The 22,249-nt window shown below is 35.9% G+C and overlaps 1 protein-coding gene across 1 annotated transcript in view; it reads left to right on the forward strand.

Moving 5' to 3' along the window:
• CAMKMT (calmodulin-lysine N-methyltransferase) overlaps positions 1–22,249 on the forward strand; it is a 210,787-nt gene that overhangs the window by 156,265 nt on the left and 32,273 nt on the right. The window contains exons 4-7 of the mRNA XM_041413606.1: positions 10,680–10,740; positions 13,740–13,794; positions 14,846–14,909; positions 20,079–20,145. Of these exons, the coding sequence (XP_041269540.1) occupies positions 10,680–10,740; positions 13,740–13,794; positions 14,846–14,909; positions 20,079–20,145 (247 nt within the window). The remainder of the gene's footprint in view (positions 1–10,679; positions 10,741–13,739; positions 13,795–14,845; positions 14,910–20,078; positions 20,146–22,249) is intronic.

The following is a 22,249-nucleotide window of genomic DNA, read 5'->3' on the forward strand; positions in this document are numbered from 1 at the left end:
AGCAATTCCTGAAGTCAGAGGATGTGTGCTCACTCAATAAAAAATTTGATCAATTCTCTTCCCCAACCTACCAACAATAAACATAAGCATATTGTTATGAGGTTAGCTTATAGGCCTTTTCATGCTTTCATTTAATTAAATTGAGTGTAATGATTTGCTTTGTTTTTCTTCCTTTGTTTCTGAGACTCAAACCACTGAATGTTTTGAAATATATTTTCTCAACACTGAAAAATGGCATAAGCTACATATCTTAGTCAAAGCACATTGTTCTTGACACAAGACCACTTCTGTGTCAGTGTAGAAAAGTAAGTTTTTATACTGCTCTACAGTGTTTTTAGCAGAATTGTTGTAGCACCTATTTGCATTTTTATGCCTTGTAAAATAAAAATGTCATGGTTTAGGTCATGGTTTATTACAGTAACATGGAAATGTGAAAGTAATCAGGGAAAGTATTTCAGGCTGCTTTGAAGACTAAATTCTAATCGTATCACTTTTATATCCTCCTTTACCATAACCCACTGAAACAGTGATTTCTTGAGAAGGTTACCCTTGGATTTGACTCTACAAAATGATCCAAAGCACTAGCATATATTAATATAATAAAGGCTACTTTATTTCTCAGAAAGACCGTGCATATTTTAAATCTAAGGCTGGTTCATTAGCTGGGATACACAGGCATAATACCAGTTGAAGATCTGGCCCGTTGTATTTAGTGGTCATGAAAAGTTCCAGACCAATAGCTGTGTTTTTTGAAACCCATTCAGGCAAAATCAGCTTTCAACAATGGCAGTGGAAGTTCTCTTGTGAATGTATGTCAAACCTCACCTGGAAGGACCTGGAGGATCCTGAAATCCTTGGCCTTTGAGAAAAAAAATGTAAATACTTTCCTTTGATATACATTTGCCTGAACTCTTGCAGTCTAAATTCATGTGGAATGTGGACCCATAAATAGATGAAAAGTCTGGTCCATCTTTGTGCAGCATTCTCATTTACAGAACTCGTTACAAATCTTATTCCATGTAAGACATGAAAACAAGATTTAGTGATATAGGGATATTTTGGGCAGCTGCTGCAAGGTGGTTGTCAGTAGTGTAGACTTTTGAAAATTGTACTTAGCACCAGTTGAAATTACCCCAGGAAAAAGAATCAAGGCCTCTTCACTACAAGGACCTAGCAAATTTATCTAAGAATGTGAAGGATGCATGGTCACCATTTGTCACTACATGAATTTCAGAGTACACTGTTTTGTTAGACAAATGCTGTCCAAAGCCTTCAAATTGAACTGTGCATGCAATTATTTCCACTTGTACCAAGTTTATATCTCCTGGCTGTACAGAACAGATGTTTTTCTAATTGTTTGGTTAACTGCGTAGAATGGTGGAGTTTGATAAAGGAGAAAAATATGAGTCAGAAGCTGCTGGGACTTAAAAGGTGTTGTCTTTGTTTAGTTAATTTGATTGGAAAAAAACCAGAAGAAATCCAAGCTCTAGACACTACTTCTGAAACCACCCAAATAAATTGCACTTTATTTATCTTGAGCATTACGTAAGGGTGCATAGGGCAATTATACAAACTTCCATGTTCTGTATCAGATACTTGAGGAAGATAAGCAAGAATAGTAACGCACGTTAATCTACAGGGTTTTACCTTCTCTACCTATCATATATCTCTAAACTCCAAAACAAACAACCAAATGAACCCAAGCTTACCATGAAACCCCACAGGGGAGAGAAAAAAAACCAACCACAAAACACCTCCCCAACTAGTTTCCTCACTTTATGTATAGACAAAGTGAAACTGGGACATTGGAATTGAGAAAATAGAGATAAAAGGCTACAGCTGAGATATAGTTGATTGTATCTCTAAGCTGTTGTGAATACTGGAAAAAGGCAGTTATTTAATTGAGCTATCCAACTATTTGCCTGGACATGGTTCTTTAAAATCTTCCTTTCTCTATTTAGTTTCTTGTTTGTGAAGGAAGTAAATATGTATGTGTTCCAGGTTTATTGTTACATATTTAAATGGTACAGTTCAAAATCATTGAATATTCTTTTTCTATACTTCTCCGAATGAGTGCTCATTTAAATCAGATATTATGAAAACCAGATGACTAATCCTAAATTCAGGTGTACTAACACTCAGGCTAGGCAGATTGCTAGTTGATCATGCTAAGATGCTCCCTTATCCATTATTGGATCTGAAAAAGAGGAGGATTAAGAATTATCTGACTTCTCAGTTAATGTGCAAATCATCTAAAAGCTCAGCTTAGAAAGGTCTTAGAAAGCAGAACAGCACTAAAATAATAATAATGTCTTAAGAATTTTTAATAATATAAATGTGCCGTATCACATTTTTATAGTGAGATAGAGTTTTGTGGTTTCTATCTCAGATGGTCTTTTATCTCTCTCTTCCTGTTTTTGTAATTATGTATGAATGTCCTAGAACTCTACTTTTAATTAAAATTTTTTTATTGCAATTAGAAGTTGTCACTTGGGACAAACTCACTCTGTTGGAATTTAATAACCATTGTATTGCATTCAGGCAATAGTAGAAAATTATTTGATTAATATCTTTGGAAATGATAAATTAAATTAATCTATTTACTTTTAAGAAAGCATAAGGCAGGGAAGGAAAAGTATATCTTGGGAAATATATTTGTATAATGGATCTATGATCTTTGCAGGGGTTTTGTCTGTAATACATATTTCTAGTATCTTTCTCTGCTGTTGGTTATGGTGAAAAACACCCTTCATTGAAAAGATTGAAACAGTATTTTTCTGTATTTTCAAGGAACGGGAGAGTCTGTGAACCAGAAGGCATCTTTTAATGTTTCCTCTTTGCATTTTTAGGCTAGTTCTGCTGTTTGCTATAGTAATATTTGTTTTAGCATTTCTATCACTCCAATATGTATACTTGCCTTTCAAAATCTGTGAAAAGTATTTAAAAAGAAAAGAGAAAATGCTAGTATTTCAAAACCCTATTATAATGCATTTTCAAATATGTCAGACACATCTTTGTTAAAATTAAACCAAGGATTGGTTTTGAGCGAATAGCCCTATATCCTTACAGATGCTGTGGATGGATGCATCTAAGCTGCTTATTATATTGATGGGTTTTGCTGCTCTGCAGCAAATGAAAACAGGCAGCTGCTTCCTCCATCAAAGCAAAAAGCAGCCTGAGTTTTTATTAAACGAGTGTTCATTTCTTCTATTGCCAAAATTCTTACACAAAACAAAAGAGCAGTTTTAGCACATTATTGCTTAACTAGACATGAACAACTGACAGCAAGTGATAAGCCTGTCTGCTTTTCACAACTGGTAATCATTTTTGGAATAGATGTTTTAATATAGTTGAATATAAAATTTTGTAATTTACATCTACAATGGTACATAAATTTATAGATCCAGTTTTTTGCAGGAGAATGAAGGCTATAATCACAAAAGGTTTGTTCCAGTGTTGTTTAATTTTTAATAACTATTTGAAAACTAGGTACCCCCCTCCACCCCCAACACAAATTTATTCATTTGAAAAAGATGTTAAAGACAATCATACCAGTAGATTTGTACAGTTGGCCAATTTTTCTTATGGAAGAGATATGCGTACATTTACAGCTTTGACTTGTTACTGTATTTCCACATCAGTTCCACTGAGCTTCTTAAGTTTGTGCTCTAAAAGACATTTGCAGATTGCAGACCATCATGTTTCCCTCCTAGTCGTGAATAGTAATGAGAGTGAAAGTGAGAGATACAGTGCTGAGGCCATTTTGCCTATGCTGAAGATCTCAGCCAGTGCTTATACATATTTTTCAATGATCTGAATATCATGAATTCTGCTTTAGATTGGAAGAAAGACAAGAGTTTCTACAAAATGTATGTGCATAGGGAAAAAAATGTTTCTCTTTATATTCTCTTCTATTTTTTTCTGATGTTCTTGTACCTTTTCAAACTCACTTATAGCATTCCTGCTGTGGAAAAGTAAGCTAGCCATTCTCCCTGCCTCAAATTACTCCTCTTCACTGGACTTAAAAGGTGGTTTGCCATCTGCAAAAGCCAGGTGCAGTAAGGCACAGATGTAAGGTGCTACTGTAAAGACTATGAAATAATGTTATTTTTTCACACTGTGTGCATTTATTGCTGAAGTTACTCGCTTGTAAATACTCTTGGGGTAAATTTCAGAATGGAAAGCTCAGATTGGACAACTGGACTTTCAAAATATATTAGCTCTTAAAGATGCTGGTCGTATGAAGCGGTCAAATCTCCAGAGGGACACAGTATTTGGTAGCTGTCCTCCTTTTGAAAATCTGCTCTCAAATCCATTTTTGTAGTAAATAATTCTACAGTTCCAGGCACACCATCTGCAACTAACTTGAAATGATGACCCTTTTTTTATCTGTAGAAAGGTGTAAACTTAAAATTTTGTGTACTGAAAACAGAGTGAAACAACAAGGATTTTCTTCAGTGAGTTTTTTCCTTGCTTAGCAATTTCCTCCGTTTCTTCATTTTACTGTAGTGACCAGGTTTGTCTTTGGATTATTATAGAAGTTATTTTCTATGGAATATTTTCACTTCTCTATGCATGCATTTTATGGCATCTAAAAAATTAATATTTGTAGTATTAGTGTCTTATTATGTGTGCTTGCATTGTTTAATTCAATACACTTTAGGTGGGATCTTAGGTAGCAGGGATTACTGATTATCCTTTCATCACATTTTGTGTGCTGTTCGAATAAGGGAATGAAAATAAAATCTTTACTTCTTGACTATCCTGAGCAACATTTTTTAACAGTAAAATTATATTGAAAAGGGGCTTGAGGTATGGAGTTTGAAGAAAATTTAGAGCTAGGAATATTTTTGAGAGCTCTCTATGCCAGCTAACTACATCAGTGCAATTATTTGCAGGTAATCTTCAGTCAAGCAATTACTCAAATTAGAACACCCATGTACGTATTACTACCAAGGTGTATTGGGCAGACATACACTGTGCATCCACCTGGTATCTAATCTTAATTGTGCTATTCATAATTTGATGTTTTAGCTTTGACTTGGAAGTGAAGTTTACTGCTCCACTGACAGAAGGGCTCATAATATTGGTTAGAGTTTAATTTTGAAATTCGCTCCTAAGTATTGTGCTGTTGAACCTTGATTTTGATCTGCTCTCTTGCATCTCCAGCAGAGGTATTACCCTCAGATCTGCTTACCCTCAGCAGATGGACTGTGCTTCTTGCTGTGCACGCTGGTGGGGATCCACAGAAAAACTAACCAGGATAAAGTTATCAAACTTATCTTCCAATATGACTTGAATACAGTCATATAGTCAGTAGAAAATAAGGTTTTACACTGTAATATTAGGGTTGTGACGATACTATAATACTCTAAGGATGTAAGAACCTTATTTTAAGATCCCAGAATTCCTTACGTTATATTCCTAGAATAGCTTTTTCCAGTAAATACCTTAGTTTTCGGGATTTTCCAGCTTCACTACAGTCTTTTAGCAGAGCTGATGGGGAATAATTGCCTGTCCGGACAGGCCATTAATTTAACACCTCTGCACAGTCTATTGTAGTGCTAAAGGTTTTTCTGCTCTCCACTAACCATGTGTCTTGGTGTGGAAGGATAAAAAGAGCCTACTTAGGGTCAGAAAACAGTTCATCATTGCTCGGTGCAGTTGTTGGTATGACTTTTGAGACGTTATTCATCACTTTGCCCAAAAATGCTTTTTTTTTTCCTCTCACTTTGATGACTATTAAAGCAAATAAGGTGATTTCATGTAGTCAAGAATCAGGACATACTAGAAAAAAATATCTTTTTGAGTGTATTCATATGGGGAAAATGAGTGACTTTTCAAATTTAAATTGTGTTTGCTTTTGAGGGTAAAGATAGGATTTGTACAAAATTTACTTGAGACTTCAAACGAATAGGAAGACATCTCATAGTTTAATAGTGCAAATAAAAGACTAAATTTGAATGTTGAGATCAGACATCTTTACATGGGGTTGTAAGAAGTGTTAGGGAAATGTGAAAATACTTTCAATTTGGCTTAGCTTTGAAAGTAACTTCTTAATCTGCTAGCATGAGTTAAGCACTTGTGGGACAGCTTTATGCCTCCTACTCAGAGCTGTCAGGGACAGCTCACCTGTACCTGTCACCTCCACTTGTCCACTTGTCCCTATGTTTCCTGTGTGTAGTGCCGGCAGACAATAGAGAAGAGTTCCACTAATCTTGCATGATCCCTGTTAAAGTAATCAGCAGCTACCGTGATTTTTTGTACCTGTGGAGCACTGCTGAGACATAATAGCTCCAATAGTCAGATGTCTTTCTTAAAAATACACGTCTCAAAATTATTTTCTACTGACATGATGTTCTTTAAGAACTTCACATCAGATCTCAATATTTGTTATCCAAAAGTTGACAGCATTCTGTAAAATATGTGGTAAAAAGCAACAGGAGGAGAGAAACATTTTTTTTTTTTTTTTAAATACTGGATAATTTATTTCTGGTAGACAATTTTCTGTACTATCAGAGTATTCAGCATTTATAGAGTGATTGCAGAAGAAGCACAGGCTTTGTGTAGCTTTGGACTAGTGCTCCATATGAGCACTACAACACAACATCCTCAGAAGGCTGTCTACATGTGGCTTTGTCCACGTGGCTTGAAGGTTGCTTTAAGAAACTATTGTGCCATGACTAGTGCAGAAAGACCTGACACTTTCCAATAGCAAGCACTGTGAAAGTGATAAAACCAACTTAAGTTATGTTTCTTTCCATTATTAAGATTTTTTTTTAGTTTTGTCCCTCTGTAGGAAGAGCTCAGGTACCTTTTCTTGGTTACATCATACCTCATGGTGTAAGGATCACTTGGGTTATTTTTCTCAGTCTTCCCATCATTTCATTCTGTGTGTCTAAGTAACTTAATCTATTTCTGTCTTTTACTTTGGTTCCTGATGTGCAAACTCGAGATAGTAGAAATTCATGATATCTTCAAGTTCTTGTGAGGTAGACTTCATTGCTGTGGTGACATGATATGGTAACAAGTGCTGTAGGAATGCCTGCATTTTGTATGGCTGTGATGCATTTGTAGCATTTCTCTATTCACCATTGTACAATTTAATGATGATATTTTTCTACTCCTTCTACTGTAATATGTATCACAAATCTGTCTGGAAGTAGACATAATCTTTTCCTATGTCATTTGTAGTGAGAATCCTTCTCCATCCTTGTGGTGAAAGGATACTTCAAGAGTTGAAATGTGGGCAGGGATGAGCTCTGTCTCTGTCCCATGTCTTCAGACATGCCCATTCTTGAGGGTCTCCTTTGAATGCCAGTGCAGCTTAACTTTTTAATATGTTTCAACAGAGATTCCAATGCTTTCTGGCATTTAGTCTCTGTTTTCAAGTTGTAGTTATCAAGGTGGTAAAGATTTTTAAAACCTACAGTAAATGTCACAAAATATTTATTTTTGCAAAAAGAAGCTCTTGTTTCTCTCTATTCCATCATACAGTGAGATTTTTTTAGCCCCTCTTCTAGGACTCATAGAATATTTATAGCCTTGAAAATACAAGTACCATTTGGGGGTCTTTTGATATTCTTTTGCCTATCCGTCTGTAAATAGTTTGCTATCGTGTGATTGTACATGTAAATAGGTAGCATCCAATGTTGTGTATTTATAATCAAATTCAGAAATCAAAATGACAATAATTTTATTTTAAATATGAAAGAATTATTTTAAGTGTGTTCATAGGAAACTTAATCCATATCCATATGTATGTGTTTGCAGGAAATAAATTATGCTTTTCACAACGTAGTAGTAATTGTTAATTCATAGAAATTCTGCATTTCTGCATTACAGCTGTATGTTTTCTAACAGAAGCAGAACTATCTTTCTTATACTTGCAACTTCAAAATGTAGGTCATTGTGTTGGCAAATGTAGGTCAGAGTGAGGAGGAAGAAGACAGAATGCAAACTCCTCCACATGGATCTTTAAGCTTATCCCTGTTTTGAAGGTAAAGAGGCTTACCTACCTGTTCAGGCACGTGAAGCTTTTCCTTTCACTAAAATTAACACTGGTATCCTGGCTTGTGGCTTCTTGGCTTAGCTAGGAGCAGTGTGTGCTTCCACGCTTGGGGCTTGTTCGTGAAAGGCCTCCTGACTCCTGCTTCTTTAGCTTCCAGATGCTTATACCATTGCTGAGGTGACCCTTCCTTCCCCGTGGGGGAAGGCAGTGGGAAGGAGAGCTGTGCACGTTGCTGGCATCTGCCTAAAGAAGAGCATTGTCTTTGCAAAGGTGCTTCACCCTTCTCTCAGCACAGAGCTATCTGATACACCTGCAGTTCCAGCCAATATCAACATTGTAATGGTAGCAGGGGAAGGAATGGTGACCCCTCAGAAAAGATTCAGTGACACCATTCAAAGTGCCCTCTCAATAATAACTGCAGAAAAGTGAGAGACATTTGACTGAGGGTACAGAAAAGTCAGATGTTGAAGGATGTTTGCTACAATTGACTAGTATTTTTAAAATTCAGTCAGGCTAGAAGTTTGCTATAAAAGCATTTAAGTTTTTTATGTTTGTGGGTGTGAGGGTTTTTTTAATGTGAGATATAAATATTATAAACTGTGTTAAATTAGCTGTATCTTCACTAAATATTAAAAAAAAACTTTTATTGCTTGAGTATATACTAGTCACTGCAAACTGAAACATTCTTTATGTTACACACTAAAATATTTAAACAGTCACTATATTTATTGCAAAATCTGTCATTTTAGCATATTTCAGTGCTCAAAAGCATTGAAATGCTCAAAGGGAGATGAAAAACCCTGTACAATTCCTACTGTATTTTTCACTAAAGAATGGGTAGTCTTGTGTGTGTATTTTATTTTAACCCTTAGCAAGTCTAAGCAAAATAGCACATTCAAAAACACCTGATCAGACTGAACTGTCGTAAACAGGACAAATACAAGTATTGCATTAGTAGTTTTGTTATACATATGCATCATCAGTCTATTTTTTTCCCCTTTAAATATCTTTTTAATACAAAAGTTGTATGCAAAGTTTTGGACAAATCCTGTCTTGGCTTTTGCTTGATCTGCATGCAGTCAAGATGTTTTTAAATTTTCATTATTTCTCACTAGGAGAAAGGGTAGTTCAGAATACTTACTAGGTGGAAAGGACAAATTATACTGATGATGGTTTCAGTCAGGCTTTAAGTGATTTGAAGTATGACAGTTTTTCTCCCAAACTTCTGGTTCTGGTAAAAGTGTAGTGATGTTTTTATCCTTGAGAACAAAATATGGTAAAAATTGTCTAAAGGATACAGGTACATAGTAAGTTTCATGGAATTCAACCTACTTATCTAGAAATGTCTAAAAGATGCTCTACATGTCAAATAAGTTTACTGGAACTGTTGAAATGTCTGTAGTTCATAATATGAAGTTTGTGTCTCAATTCTTAATGTCGTGCATTGGTTGAGGGGGAAAGTCAGCTCTGGATTTTACCTGTGAACAGACACGTAAACATTGCTAAGCAACCACAGATGAAAAACACATACAACCATAATTCAGCTGCATATGCCTTTGATTCTTTGTCCTTTAACTTCGGGAACCTTTGCAGACACAACTCAAGTTCCTGAGTATGAGTCTGGTTTCCTCAGGGCCCCTCCAGCAATGAAGTCTGGTGCCTGCAGGAGAGGATTCATGGCCCTCTCTGTGGGCCACAGCATTTCAGTTGGACATTCCATTCAGGTGGGAAACTGGTTTGGCAAAAGAGCCAGTTTCTTGAAAGACTGGTTTTGAAGAAATAAATTTACATGGAAACCTCCAAGTCGTTGTCAATGTTGATGATGACCAGTGTAAGTTTATGATGGAAGGTTATGAATTAATGAATAATACAGATTAGGTGGAGAAAGTGTGGTTGCTCCTGGCTATTTCTGTAGGAGAACTAGGGGAATTCAAATGAAAATGGCAGGGAAACAAGTATTAAATAAGAGAGGAGGGGTTTCTTTATACAGCAGGGTGAAACTGTGGTGCTTCCTGATACAGCTCGGGAAAATTTACCACAGAACAACCAGAAAATCCTTTAGTGCCTGTTACCACTTGTATTTCATTTTCTCCTTCTGAATTTCTTGAGCCACAACTAGAAATCACACTTTATTGCCCTAGTCCTGGATTTGTCCTTAGCATGTGCTGCTGGTCAGTCTCCCTTACAGTTGGACTGATGCCTGACCTAACACAAACTAAGAGAAGGAGCTAAATAAAAAGAAACTGGAAAGAAATTGAGTGACTGTAGGATGATGATGATGAGGTAGCTAATGAAAAACTAGAGGGCTTCTGTCTCCTGTTGGAAACAGGCTACAAGGCAAAGTTGGCCTTTCATCTGGCCTGGTACAAACAGGTACATGTGAATGCCCGAGTGAATTAAATTTTATATGACTTTTAAGTCTTGAGTATTGCATGTATATGTGTGTGTATCTATAAATTTCTGGTCATTAGTTGTGAAGAAATCTATGAAATACTAATTTCCAATGCTTAAATCCTAGGTCTTCTTTTTATTTTTCTTTATTCCATGTTATTATGGCAAATACAGAAAATAAAACAATGGGTAGAGGTCTGCAAATGGTAATATGCATTCAAATATTTTAGACCAGAAAAAAATCTGTTCTAAGAAGGCAAATATCTTTGTTTTATAGGTCTCTGGCCATCTGAAGAAGTGCTGGCTTACTACTGCCTAAAGCATAATGAAATATTCAGGTACAGAGTTAAACATAAAAAGATATTTTCCAATCTCTTAGTTTTATTGTATCTGCATGGTAAAGATTGCTATGATTTAAGTCTTCAGATTAAATTTAAAATGTTCAAGGTGAAAGCATGTTGCTCTTAACAAAGAATTCTGAGCTGCCTTTGGGTACTAATATTGCACAGCAAGCTTTCTGCTATATGTCAAAGACTTTTGATTTCCACTCAAGGCGTTTTATTTCACTTTGATTTTTGGGAAACAAAAGTGAAGCTCCAATCGATCAGTGCTGATTGTGAAGGTCAGGAAAAATAAGATATTCTTTAAACTGACATCTGTTGCAAAAGCAAGCAAAATATTATCTGATGAAATACATAAAAATCACTGCATATAGTAAGAGGAATTTGCTCCGGTTATTAAGTGTTGTGAAACAGTTTTGAAACATCCTTCACTTCTATTCAAAACTTGTAGAAGTCAGCTATCAAATCCATCCTGCATCCACTTTCCTTCCCCCTGACTATACTGAGATTTGCACGTGGAAATCCTTGAAGTTTCATTGTCTGGAGGATGAATAGGGTGCAAAAAAAGCTATTAGAACAATGCATTTGGAGGCAAAAATTCTGCTCTGTGTGAGCGTGTAAGGCAAATACCAAGTAAACCAGCTTGAAGTATACAAAATCTCAGTCTGTGTAAATATGGTGTTGGGTAAAATCAGAAAGACCAAACTGTAAGTCCCTGCCCCTTGTACCAAATAAGCAACTTGCTTAGACTCCAATCTGTAATCAAAGACCTGGCACCAAAGTGTGCCCTGATCCATAAAGCCTCATTCCTGCTCCATCCACCACCTGAGCAAAGTGTGGCCCATTAGGGGAGGCAGCTCATACGCCTGATCTGGCAGCCGCTGCTCCTTCCTCCCAGGTTGGTTGTGTGCCTTCTGCTGCTGTAGTGGTGTCCCTGTAGCACTTTGCTGTCTGGCCCCATGTTCATATGCTCTACTTCTTCTCCAGGGCTCCTCACAGCAAACCTGCTGGGCTGCTCACTCAGAGGGTATTTTCCTAGTTTGGGTATCACAAACTAGGATCTGAATATCGCAAGCCGCGATATTCAGAGACAACTGTCAGTCAAACTTCCACGGGGTAAATGGGCAGTTTCACATCCTGATTTCTCAAGATTATGCCCATCTGACAGTACTCTCAGAGTAGAGTTTCTTATGTTAACTCTCATTTATAAATGTCACTGTATATTGCCTGAGAGACAGATACAACTTTTAAAACTTGCTGGTAAGGGAATTTGCACTGAAATAAATTTCATATGCATAAATATTTGTGTGTGTGTATATGTGTGTATATGTATGCTCATTTACTTTGTACACAGAAATTTGGTTCAAAATGCGCTAAAGCCTTACACTGGATGATTTTCTGTGTTTATTTCAGTAAGTATGATTCTTATAAAGGAGTAAGTGCCTTGTAAGCCTTATATATAACCATATAGATATAGTTTTAATATATAATACACTTGGTTTAGAAAAACTAAAACTTATTTGAGGAAAAACCTATAATCATTCTGTTTAAAAATCCAAATTGCAAATTTCCCCCTTTTTTTTTTAATATTATTACTGGGTTTATATACAGTAATACAGGCTTTATATATACAGGCTTGTTCCTCCAAGGTATGTCTTTCTTTTGTCTCATTTTGATTAAATAGGACAACTAGACTTTTTTTCAAATAAAATTTGTGGTGTCTAAGAAAAATAAATCTAACCTGTCCAGACAGTGAGCATTGTTATACAGTCATACAGCCTAGTCTGCTCGTCTCGGTGAACAAAATATCAGCATCTTTATATTGATACTGATATGGCATCCTAGATGCTCTTCGTAAATATCAGTGTGGAGTGAGTAGGGAAGTGACCCTTTCAGATAAAAATAGACTTTCAGATGTTAATGTTTTAAGGGAGAAGAAAAGGTGCACCAAAAAAAAGCAACCGCGAAACCCTCCAAAACCAAACTCAACCAAACAGTTTAGCTAAAATTCCATTTTCTGCCTGTCACAAGTGTCTCAATGGGAATGCTCCTGCCAGCTGTAACAGTTGCTGCAGATTTTACTATAAAGCAGCATGTTCCTAAGCTGAGGCTCTGCCTTGCCCCAGACACTGCTTCACACACAGTTTCAGTGCAGGGTCAGCATCCCTCCCTCCCCTCCTGGGGCAGGCCATGGCTCCGGAGGACATTCTTTATGGCTCCCCCTGCAAGCTCCCATCCGGCACACTCTCTGCGCAAATTATATTTCACATGCATGTCTTAATAACAGCACAGTATGGTCTAAGTTAAAAGCAGCCTTTTAGACCATGTATTCAGCCCTTTGATCTGGCTCAGTTTAGGCTCTTGACACTAACTTCGTTTAGTTTTCTGAGGCTTAACCGTTTGCTGTTCCCATCGTTGTTCATAACAGCATTGTTTGTAGGTCACTTGCAGTTTTAAGTGCTAATTGAAGGATCAGATTTCTTCATGTGTAATTATTTTGTGGTACTCGGCTTGCTTTAAAACTTCTCTCTTTTTAATATAAAAAGGCTTTTAGGCATAACTGTATGGAGAGATATATAAATAATATTAATTTCCCCATTTACTTCTCTAGCTGTTTTTGCAAGAATGAATGTGGATTAACAATGTTATCCTTTCCTAACAATTATCTTTCGCTACTCTAGCTAGTTTAGTTCTAAAAGACAGAGCCATTGACAAGGGAAAAAAGGGAACCTTCTCAGATTTTTCAGCTCAGCGGTGGTAATGTTGCACTGAACACTAATGAGGGAACCCCCACTGATTTGCCTGCTTTGTGACTTTTCTATTTCATAATTATTTTTAAAACGCAAAACGACATGAGGTAGCCTAGTCATGTCTCTACAACTTCCTGGTAGCTCAGTTCTTACTGCAGATGGCAATTTGTTCTTGTAACATATATGTCTCTCTGACCATTTTCATCTAATTTGTATGGGTTCTACCATTTCCTTTCTCTCTTTCAGGGACCTTGCTGTGTGTGAGCTAGGGGGTGGCATGACATGCTTGGCTGGGCTCATGGTAGGTCTTTTCTCAATTCCAATCCCATTCAGAGGAAGAAACAAAAGGAAAAATGTTCCAGTGCCTCCAACTGCTGGGTCAGAGAACTGTCAACAGCCTCAGCTGCGGTCAAGCTGCAGAGTCTTGAGAGACCTTCTAGATTGACTTGCTTTCGTATCATATTGATTTTATGGTTGCCTCGATGAGCAGAAACATTTTACCTCGGTGTAGTCAATATCTTTTGTTGTGACATTCCAGGCCACGTACTGTCTGTCTTTCATTGCCATAGCCGAAGCTTTTTTTTTTTTCAGATTATAGTCCCATTTGCTAAGATACAGGAATAGCCTGGCGAATCACAGTTGGAGCACCATGATATAGCTGCTAATGTTTTGCCTGCATTATTACACCAACAAACATGATCCAGAGCTCTCGGTAATTAGATTCTTTTGAATTAGATTGGCCATTCAGGAGAGTCGTTCACCATTCTCTGGGTTCTGAGTCATGTATTCAGGAGATATTATGTAGCAGTGCAGTGCATTAGACAAGTTTTTATGTCTCTACAAATAAAAGCATATTGTTACACTGATTGGCATTTGACAAACCTGTCGCTCTTATACAATGTGTCGAGGTTACAGCCCAATGTGCGAGCATGTCAAAGCTCACAAAAAAATTACCCTTACAAAGCCATCTGCCTGCAATGCAAAGTTATATGAAGGGCATCAGGCAGTCAGACAGAAGCAAGCTGAAAGGCAGAGTGACAGCCTTGTATGATGGCTCTACTAGATAAACAGAAGCCCGCAAATGAAAGCCTCTCAGAATACCATCATCGGCTGTCACAATGCAATTACGGAACAGAATGATAGCAAGATAGAGGCTCCAGCAAATGGAATGATAAAAGTATTGACTGATTTGATTGAATGATTAAAATAATGCAGACATAAAATGAAAAAAGATTGAAGATTGTTACAGAGAAATAGGTGAGGAAGCATGATACTGAAGGCTTGTCACTCCTGTCTTCACTTCCACACAGACAAGCATATTTGCTCATTGTTTGCTGTGCTCTTTTTTTCAGGTTGCTATTTCTGCAGATGTCAAAGAAGTTCTGTTAACTGATGGAAATGAAAAGGCCATCAAAAGTATCCTTATTCAGATAGAAAACTGGTTTGTTGTGCTCGTTCCTTTTTACTGGCTGAGTAACAATCGATATAAAGACAGACAGCATGGGGCATATTAAGAAAAAGTCCCCACATAAGTAATTAAAAAACAGATGTGGAATATCTTGAACAGAGCAGCAGCTTTCCCCATAATAAATGCCACATTTTCTCTGCTAATTAAAAATGCACATGTTGGTATAGAGCGTGTACAGTAGTAAATATTTGCCCCCCGGTTGAGTGCTGGAAGATTCATGTGTGTATGCTGCACATTACAGGAGGTGTACAGGGAATCAAATCATCAGCTCCCCTTCATGTATCCATTTTGCATAAGGGCTAGATTTTTATTCCTACTTTCAGATACTAGCCCCTTAAAACATGCTCCGCATTCATATATTTTCAGAGCTTTTCCAGTGTATGCTGAAATGTTTCATTGTTGCTGCTAAGTTGTAACTGCCTACAAATTGCCCATTTAGTCTGCTTAATCAATTACCAATTTATTATTATTTATCTTGATGTAAGATCGCAAAACTCCTCTGTCCCTTGTAGGAAGTATTTTATTGTATTTCTTATATTAGAATAAATTGCTATTATGCCCTTCTAATATGAACAGATAGTTCATAAAATTGAACTGGACTTGGGTTAAGCAAGAGAATGAGTGAGCATAATTTGTGGCCACATTAAATATCAGCACAGAACAAGAACAGACATATACAGTGAATACTAATAGCCCTTAGAAATTGAGAGGAAAAAAAGGAAGATATCTGTTTGCTTTTGTTCCTTGATAATCTTTCCATTTACATTTTCAGTCAGGCTAATTTTTCAGGTTTTGGCCACTGCAGTGTCAGAATTATTTCTTTTTGATATTTGTATGTATTTGAGAACTAATGTAGTGAGTACTTAGTAAAAAAATAACTTAGACTAATCTGTGGCTTAAATGAATTGCAGTTGCTGATGCCTGTTAAATCAGAAGACATTTCAGTGCAGTAATATTAGCTACTACCTTTAAAAAAAACTTTCTCAGAGGTAACTGAGGTAACTATAACTGCTGACAACGCTTGAACAATTTCATGTTAAAAACAGTTAATCCTAGATCATATCTGTTAAAACTTGAAGTAAGCCTGCTAAAAGTCTCTTTTTTCTTGAAAAGGCAAGTTCTCACCTGTTTTCCAGGGATTATTATTTTGTTAAATTCTAATGTGTTAGACTTGTGTATTAAGGAGGAAGTATTCATTATTCTGTGTATTTTAATCACCACCATCCTTCCAATCTTTCTTCCATGTCATTATGAAGATAAAAAATGTAGGAGAAAAGAAGTGTTTCAAAACTAGTCTAACAAAAGAAACTCATGTTGTATAGAAGCCTAGGTATTTAACAAAAGGTCATTTTACCCACCAAAAGCTTCAGGTGGGCTCAGTAATCATCAAGTCAGCAAATGTCTTGCATAGCAGATTCCATAAACATACCTGAACTTTTTTGAAATTTAGAAGTCTTTTATAACAAGGAAAATTGGCAAGTGCGAAAATATTCACTCAGTCCTTGGAATTAAACAAATAAAAGTGCTTTTATTCCTGAAAAAGATACTGTTAATATTATCTAATTATCACACCTTAGTTTTTCACAATATGTTTTAGAAATGTCTTCTGTTCCCAAAAGTCTCACAAGACGTCTTCATCTGTATTCACTCAGTGAATCCCTTTCAGGCAAGTGATTGGTGGACGGCTGTAACAGGAATTTATTTTTCTTTTTTAACATTTGGTGCTCAGAAGGCTCAGCATTCAAAGTGCTTTTATTGTGTTGGATTTTACAATGGGCTTAATATTAGCAGGGTGCCAAAGTGCAGCAGGCTAAGAACTTTACTGTGTAGGTGAAATGTATTCTTAAAAGTGCACATAATAAAATTTCTGTTGCATTTTATATGATTTATGGACTTCAGTAGTAATTTTATGATCTGTCTTACGGTAATTTTCTTTTGCACTCTTTTCTATGGTGACTGGCTGTAATAGAAGTTTAGGCTAAATTTAGATCTGTTTCAGCCTCACCAGACTCATTGAAATCAGGATAGAATTTTAGGTGTATTTGGAAGTAGCATTCACCCCGAGTGCCACTGGCTACAAATTATGTATTTTTGCTAGTTCTTATTATTGCTTATGGTATTTTTGATTGTTTAGCATACAAAATTAAAGTAATGTGGGATAAAATATTGTTTTCTTTTCTAGATTCTGCTCCTCAGGAATAGTTAATGTCTAGTATTATGGTTTTTATGTAGGTATTATAGATTAAAATAATCTTGTTTAAAAATTACTGTTTACATCTTCCCTTTAAATTTCTTAGGAAGCTTAAATTACATGCCAGTCATACTATAATATCCAAAAATTACTTTCCAAAAAGTAAAAGTGGTTGTCAACAAAAAAGAAAAAAATCCTTGTCAGAAGCCAGGAAATCACCAAGCAAGCCTGCTAATTATTCTTAATGGGCAAGATGAGCACATTAAGAAACAAATGAATACATCAGTGAAATGTAATTGAAAATCGACCTGGCAATAGTGCATTGCATCTGAGAATCTGCTTTGTATTATCAACATCATCATAATTATTGTTGTTTTTGTTGTTGCTATCACTATTCAGTGAGCATAACTAACAGCTTTGCTTTGTGAAATCTCAAGCTTTTGAGGATTTGATTTTTCTTTTGATTTTTGGCATGCTTCCTGTTAGTCTCCATTTATACTGCCACATGAAGTATTCACTATGTATGTTTTCAATATCCATATTAGGATACATTATTGAAATGATAGAAGTTTAAAAAATTTTTCAAATGAATCAATCAAATAATTGTTGCCATTCTAACCCTCTCATTGTGAAATATATTGCTATATTTTGTATTAGTCAATGATCTTATGTATGATGTTTATGGAGGATATTATGACTTGAGTTGCTAGACCATTTAAAAGACTTCACTCTAACTCCTTTTGCTTATCATGAGCAGGTTTCAATTGATTCAATAGATTGTTTATATTGCAAAATCAATAAAATAAAGACAGGTGTTACTCCTTTTGCCACCTTGTTCAGAACTTTATTGCTAATTTAGTGTGTTTTATCTAAGTTCTTTCAGTATCATTTAAATAAGGAAAGTATTGGGATTAAAACTATAGACAGTTCAAGTGAATAATAGAGATATACATGGGCAGAGTTATCAGATTCATCTCCCGTTGTAATTTTGGGTGATGTGCATTCAGATACAAATTTTTCAGCTTACATTGTATCTGTCACATAAGTGAGTCATGAACACCAAATTTTATTTTCTCAAAACACTGGAAGCATGTTTATGCACTTTAACATTTCCAAGTCCAAAGATGAGGTTCATTTTAGTAAACATTGTCTCCTATTTCAGAGAGGCTGGGTACTTTCTGCCTTAGATCTGTTTCACACCACGCACTGGTGACTTGAACTACTGTCTGAAAGCATCAATAGTACAAAGCATTGTTACAGTGCACTATAATGGCCATTAAAATACAGTGTATGGATCTTTCAACAGTCCAGGAAAATTTAGGTTAGAAGGGTCATGTTTAGCCTGAATGCCTGAAGATGTGGGCTCCTAAATTATTTTTTAAATCTAGTATTAACATGTTTATAACTATTATTAATAGTTTTGCTCAGTTATATAATTTAAGTGCAGTGTAGCTAATTTATCAACAATGTTATTTCTGCCCCTATTAAAAGTAGTATGATCTGCTCATGGAGTTATTTGTGCCTTCCTTTTGCTGCCGAGGTGTAGACCATTCATTTACTAGTCCTCATTGCATATTGTGGAAACGATTTAAAAGGCACATCCGGACTACAGAGATTTGTTTAAACCAGTTTTCTATCATTCCATTTCTAGTTTTACTTCACAAAATACCAGTTGTCTTTTCCAGTGTTTGGATAGAGACTTTCCTGAAATAACTTTTCTTAAATAACCAACTGTATTAGGAAGGCAAATTACGTGATTTCAGCAAAGCAAAGAAAAAGATATATCAAAGCAAAGAAAAAGGTGTATCAACAATATTTCAAATTAGCCTGACTCTTGTATTCAGCTTTTTTATAGGAGCACTTTTGAAAGGTCTGACATATTTTGTGGACCTAGAAACATCCTCCTAATTAGCATCAGATTTCCTATACCTTAAATAAAAAAGAGGGATCTTTTACATCTTTACCAAAAATGTCAATTTAAAATAATTATTTACATTTGAAAGTGACCTATTCAGGAATGCCTGGATTCACACTGGGTAACAATTAACATTCTCAGAGTTTTCACTTACTTGCAACACGTTTTCCTTCCCATGACTTCTCACTAATGTATGATTGGTCATGACAGTTATCTTTGTAGCCATAGATGATTGGGCCCAGCTTCCCCTGAAAGTTTTCCTTGACAGACTTTGCTTTAACCTGCCTGAATGGCTACCCAAATTTGTGACTTGAACTTCCAAACTACAAGAAGCTGAGACACCAGGCTGAGGTACTGTTGTGGTATCTAAGGCACTTATTGCTTTCCACTCTTTCAAGGTGGTTCTAAACCATTCTCAAGAAAGCAAATGGACTAGAAACTCCTTTACCTATAGGTTAAGGTGGTCCTGTTGTGTGTTGAATTCACCCAGACAGAGCCAAGAACATAGGTGTATCTCTTGTGGGTAGGTTCTTAAAACACATAAACCTCCAAAATCTCAGCATTAGGTATAGTGATAACAGTGAAAAGGGAAAAGCAGCACAAACTAGAGTGGACAATTAGTGGTTGTAAAAATTTCAGTTCTCCATGGTTGTGATTCTTATATTTGCAAACAGTTTACCTTTGCAAATAGTATGGGACATCTTTGTTCACTTCCTCTATAGCTACTGGGCTAGAAATTCTTTAAATGAAAGAGTAAATAGAAGTAGGAAACTAGAGCAAGTTGCTGCATAGATCTATGGCTGATGTGCTGGAGCAGCAATGTAAAAAGTATGCTTCTGAAAAAAGATTGACTCTTAGCACAGATTAAAGAGAAACAAACAGATAAGAACATTACGAAGGCATTATAAATGGAAAATAGTTTGGTTTATTATTTTTATTATTGCTCTAGTTGTTTTAATAATTCTTTTGTAGATAATTCTTTGTAGATAATTCTTAACAATTATACTACAGATGTAAATGAGATCATCACAAGAAACCAAAATGCTGGAGTATTTAAGGCTCAGAAGGTGTCAAGCTGGTAAGATTGTACTAAACTTTTTTACTGATTCTTGCATGTATTTCTGTATAATATAGATGTGAAATGTATGCAAAAGTGTGGAAGTGTGACCTGTGTTACTGATGCTCACGCAGGTGTGTATATGTAAATAGGTAAGTGATGCAAGAGAGAAATTTTAAACTATTTTTAAAAGATATCAAATACAGTATGATTAACCTTGTTGACAAACCCTCTCTTTTTATCTTTTTTTAATTTACGTTATGTCTCTTCAATCTATGATTTAGTGCATGGTTGAAATTTGTCTGCTTCAAAGTCAACACTACCCGTTGTACTGAAAATGAGATTTCGAATGAATGTATCTAAATCTCTGTCAGATTTCATTTTAAATAGCTCTGAAAATTTAGGGTGACAACAAATCCCATTTGCCCCTGAGGTAGATGTTGTTGGAACATCCATGGGAGGTTTTCTGGTCATCATGTCTGTGTGATCATTATTATGTTGTCACTGCGAAGACAGATGGGGAGATGGGAACGAAGAACAGGGTATTCATCTCTCACAGTATTTTAAATTATAAAGCACTTCATATTTGTGGTATAAGGTTAAGAATTAGAAAATGGTTGCCTAAGAGCAAATAGTACACTCTTATTTGTGTATTTAATTTTTTTTTGATGACTCACATTGCAGAGGAGCACTCAGTCCTTCTAAAACTGGGAAAAGTAAAGCTGAAAAAGGGCTGAGGAAGGCAAAGTGTTAATGCAGAATAAGCTTACTGACATAGAGAGTTAAACCCATATGGTTTTAATGGCTATCATTCATGTCATTTAATCCCATGCCTATGTAGCCATTCTATGTAGAGAAGTTAGTTTAAGTGAGCACTTAGGGCTAGAAAAATTCTGCCTTCATTAGGGTGTGTGTGCATATAAGTTAGAGATACATCTCTGCATCCTAATGAGAGCCTGCCAAGTAGGCAGAGGTCATGTGGATCCCAGGAATGGTCTTTCATGTTCCATGTGCTGAACACCTCTTGTGAGCAGCCTCAGACACTCTGCTGAGGAGAGTCTGTGTGGTATGTCCATCCAGAAGCTTAGATTTTTTTTAGATTTCCAATTGTTCTATACTTTGTGTGAGATTTCAGATTTCATCCCTTGTCAAGACTTCAAACCTGGTCTTTTAGATATCAATCAAAAGCACATTTTCTACCCTGTCCTCATTTACATTTATCTAATGCTTAAGGTCATTTGTGATCATTTGAGTGTATTTCAGCATATGGAATCAGTGAATAATAGATTTCAGCCTCACGCTGTGAAGAAAGATTGTGTTTTTACAAGACAGAATGTTGTTTACTGGGTGTTAATAATCACTAATTAATAAACAAATATAGATGTCATAAAATGTTGCACTTTAAGGAGTAAAAATATCAAGTGTTTAACTTCTTGAGTGCAGTAGTGTTTGAGGCCTTATTTGCATAAATAAAATAATTAAATGACAAAATAATGTGAAGTACTATATGAAAACATAAGACTCATAACACTTGATTTTTAATTCTACATTCTTAAGGCTTGTACAGATTTGTTGTAACAGTATAAAGTTTTCTAAAATGACTATTCAAATTACTCTCTAATGGATTGATCAGTCCTTCAGATTCAGGAATGACATGATGCAGTAACAAAGTGATATGATCCCTACTTAATGCCTTGAGGGAACTAGAAGGCTAATGTAAAGTCTGAAATACTACTGTAACCTTGATTCACTTTTCCTGCAGATGAAAACCTTAGTTACATAATGGTTGTGGGGAGGAAAAAAAAGGAGAGAAAAACCCACAAGAAAATGAAGAAAATGTAGTGTTTTGGATGGAAGAATGCAACACTGGCATGCAAAGTGACATTCAGCGACTTCTTTTACATTGATCAGATTTTGCAGGCAAATGAATATAGTGATGTCTGTAAGTGGCTTACTGAGCATCAATTTAATGTGGAGAAGGCATCTTCTTTCCTATAATCATTTAGACATCATCCAGTCTTGCAACTTTGCAGTGGCCAGTGCAAAGTTAAAAAATTCTTTACATGTAAAAGATTATTCAGAATAGACTCTTCTCACAGCACCTTCATCTTATGGCAGGATCTTG

This window comes from Onychostruthus taczanowskii, unplaced genomic scaffold, assembly GCF_017590055.1.
Source record: "Onychostruthus taczanowskii isolate IOZ18803 unplaced genomic scaffold, ASM1759005v1 scaffold42, whole genome shotgun sequence".
Taxonomy (NCBI): domain Eukaryota; kingdom Metazoa; phylum Chordata; class Aves; order Passeriformes; family Passeridae; genus Onychostruthus; species Onychostruthus taczanowskii.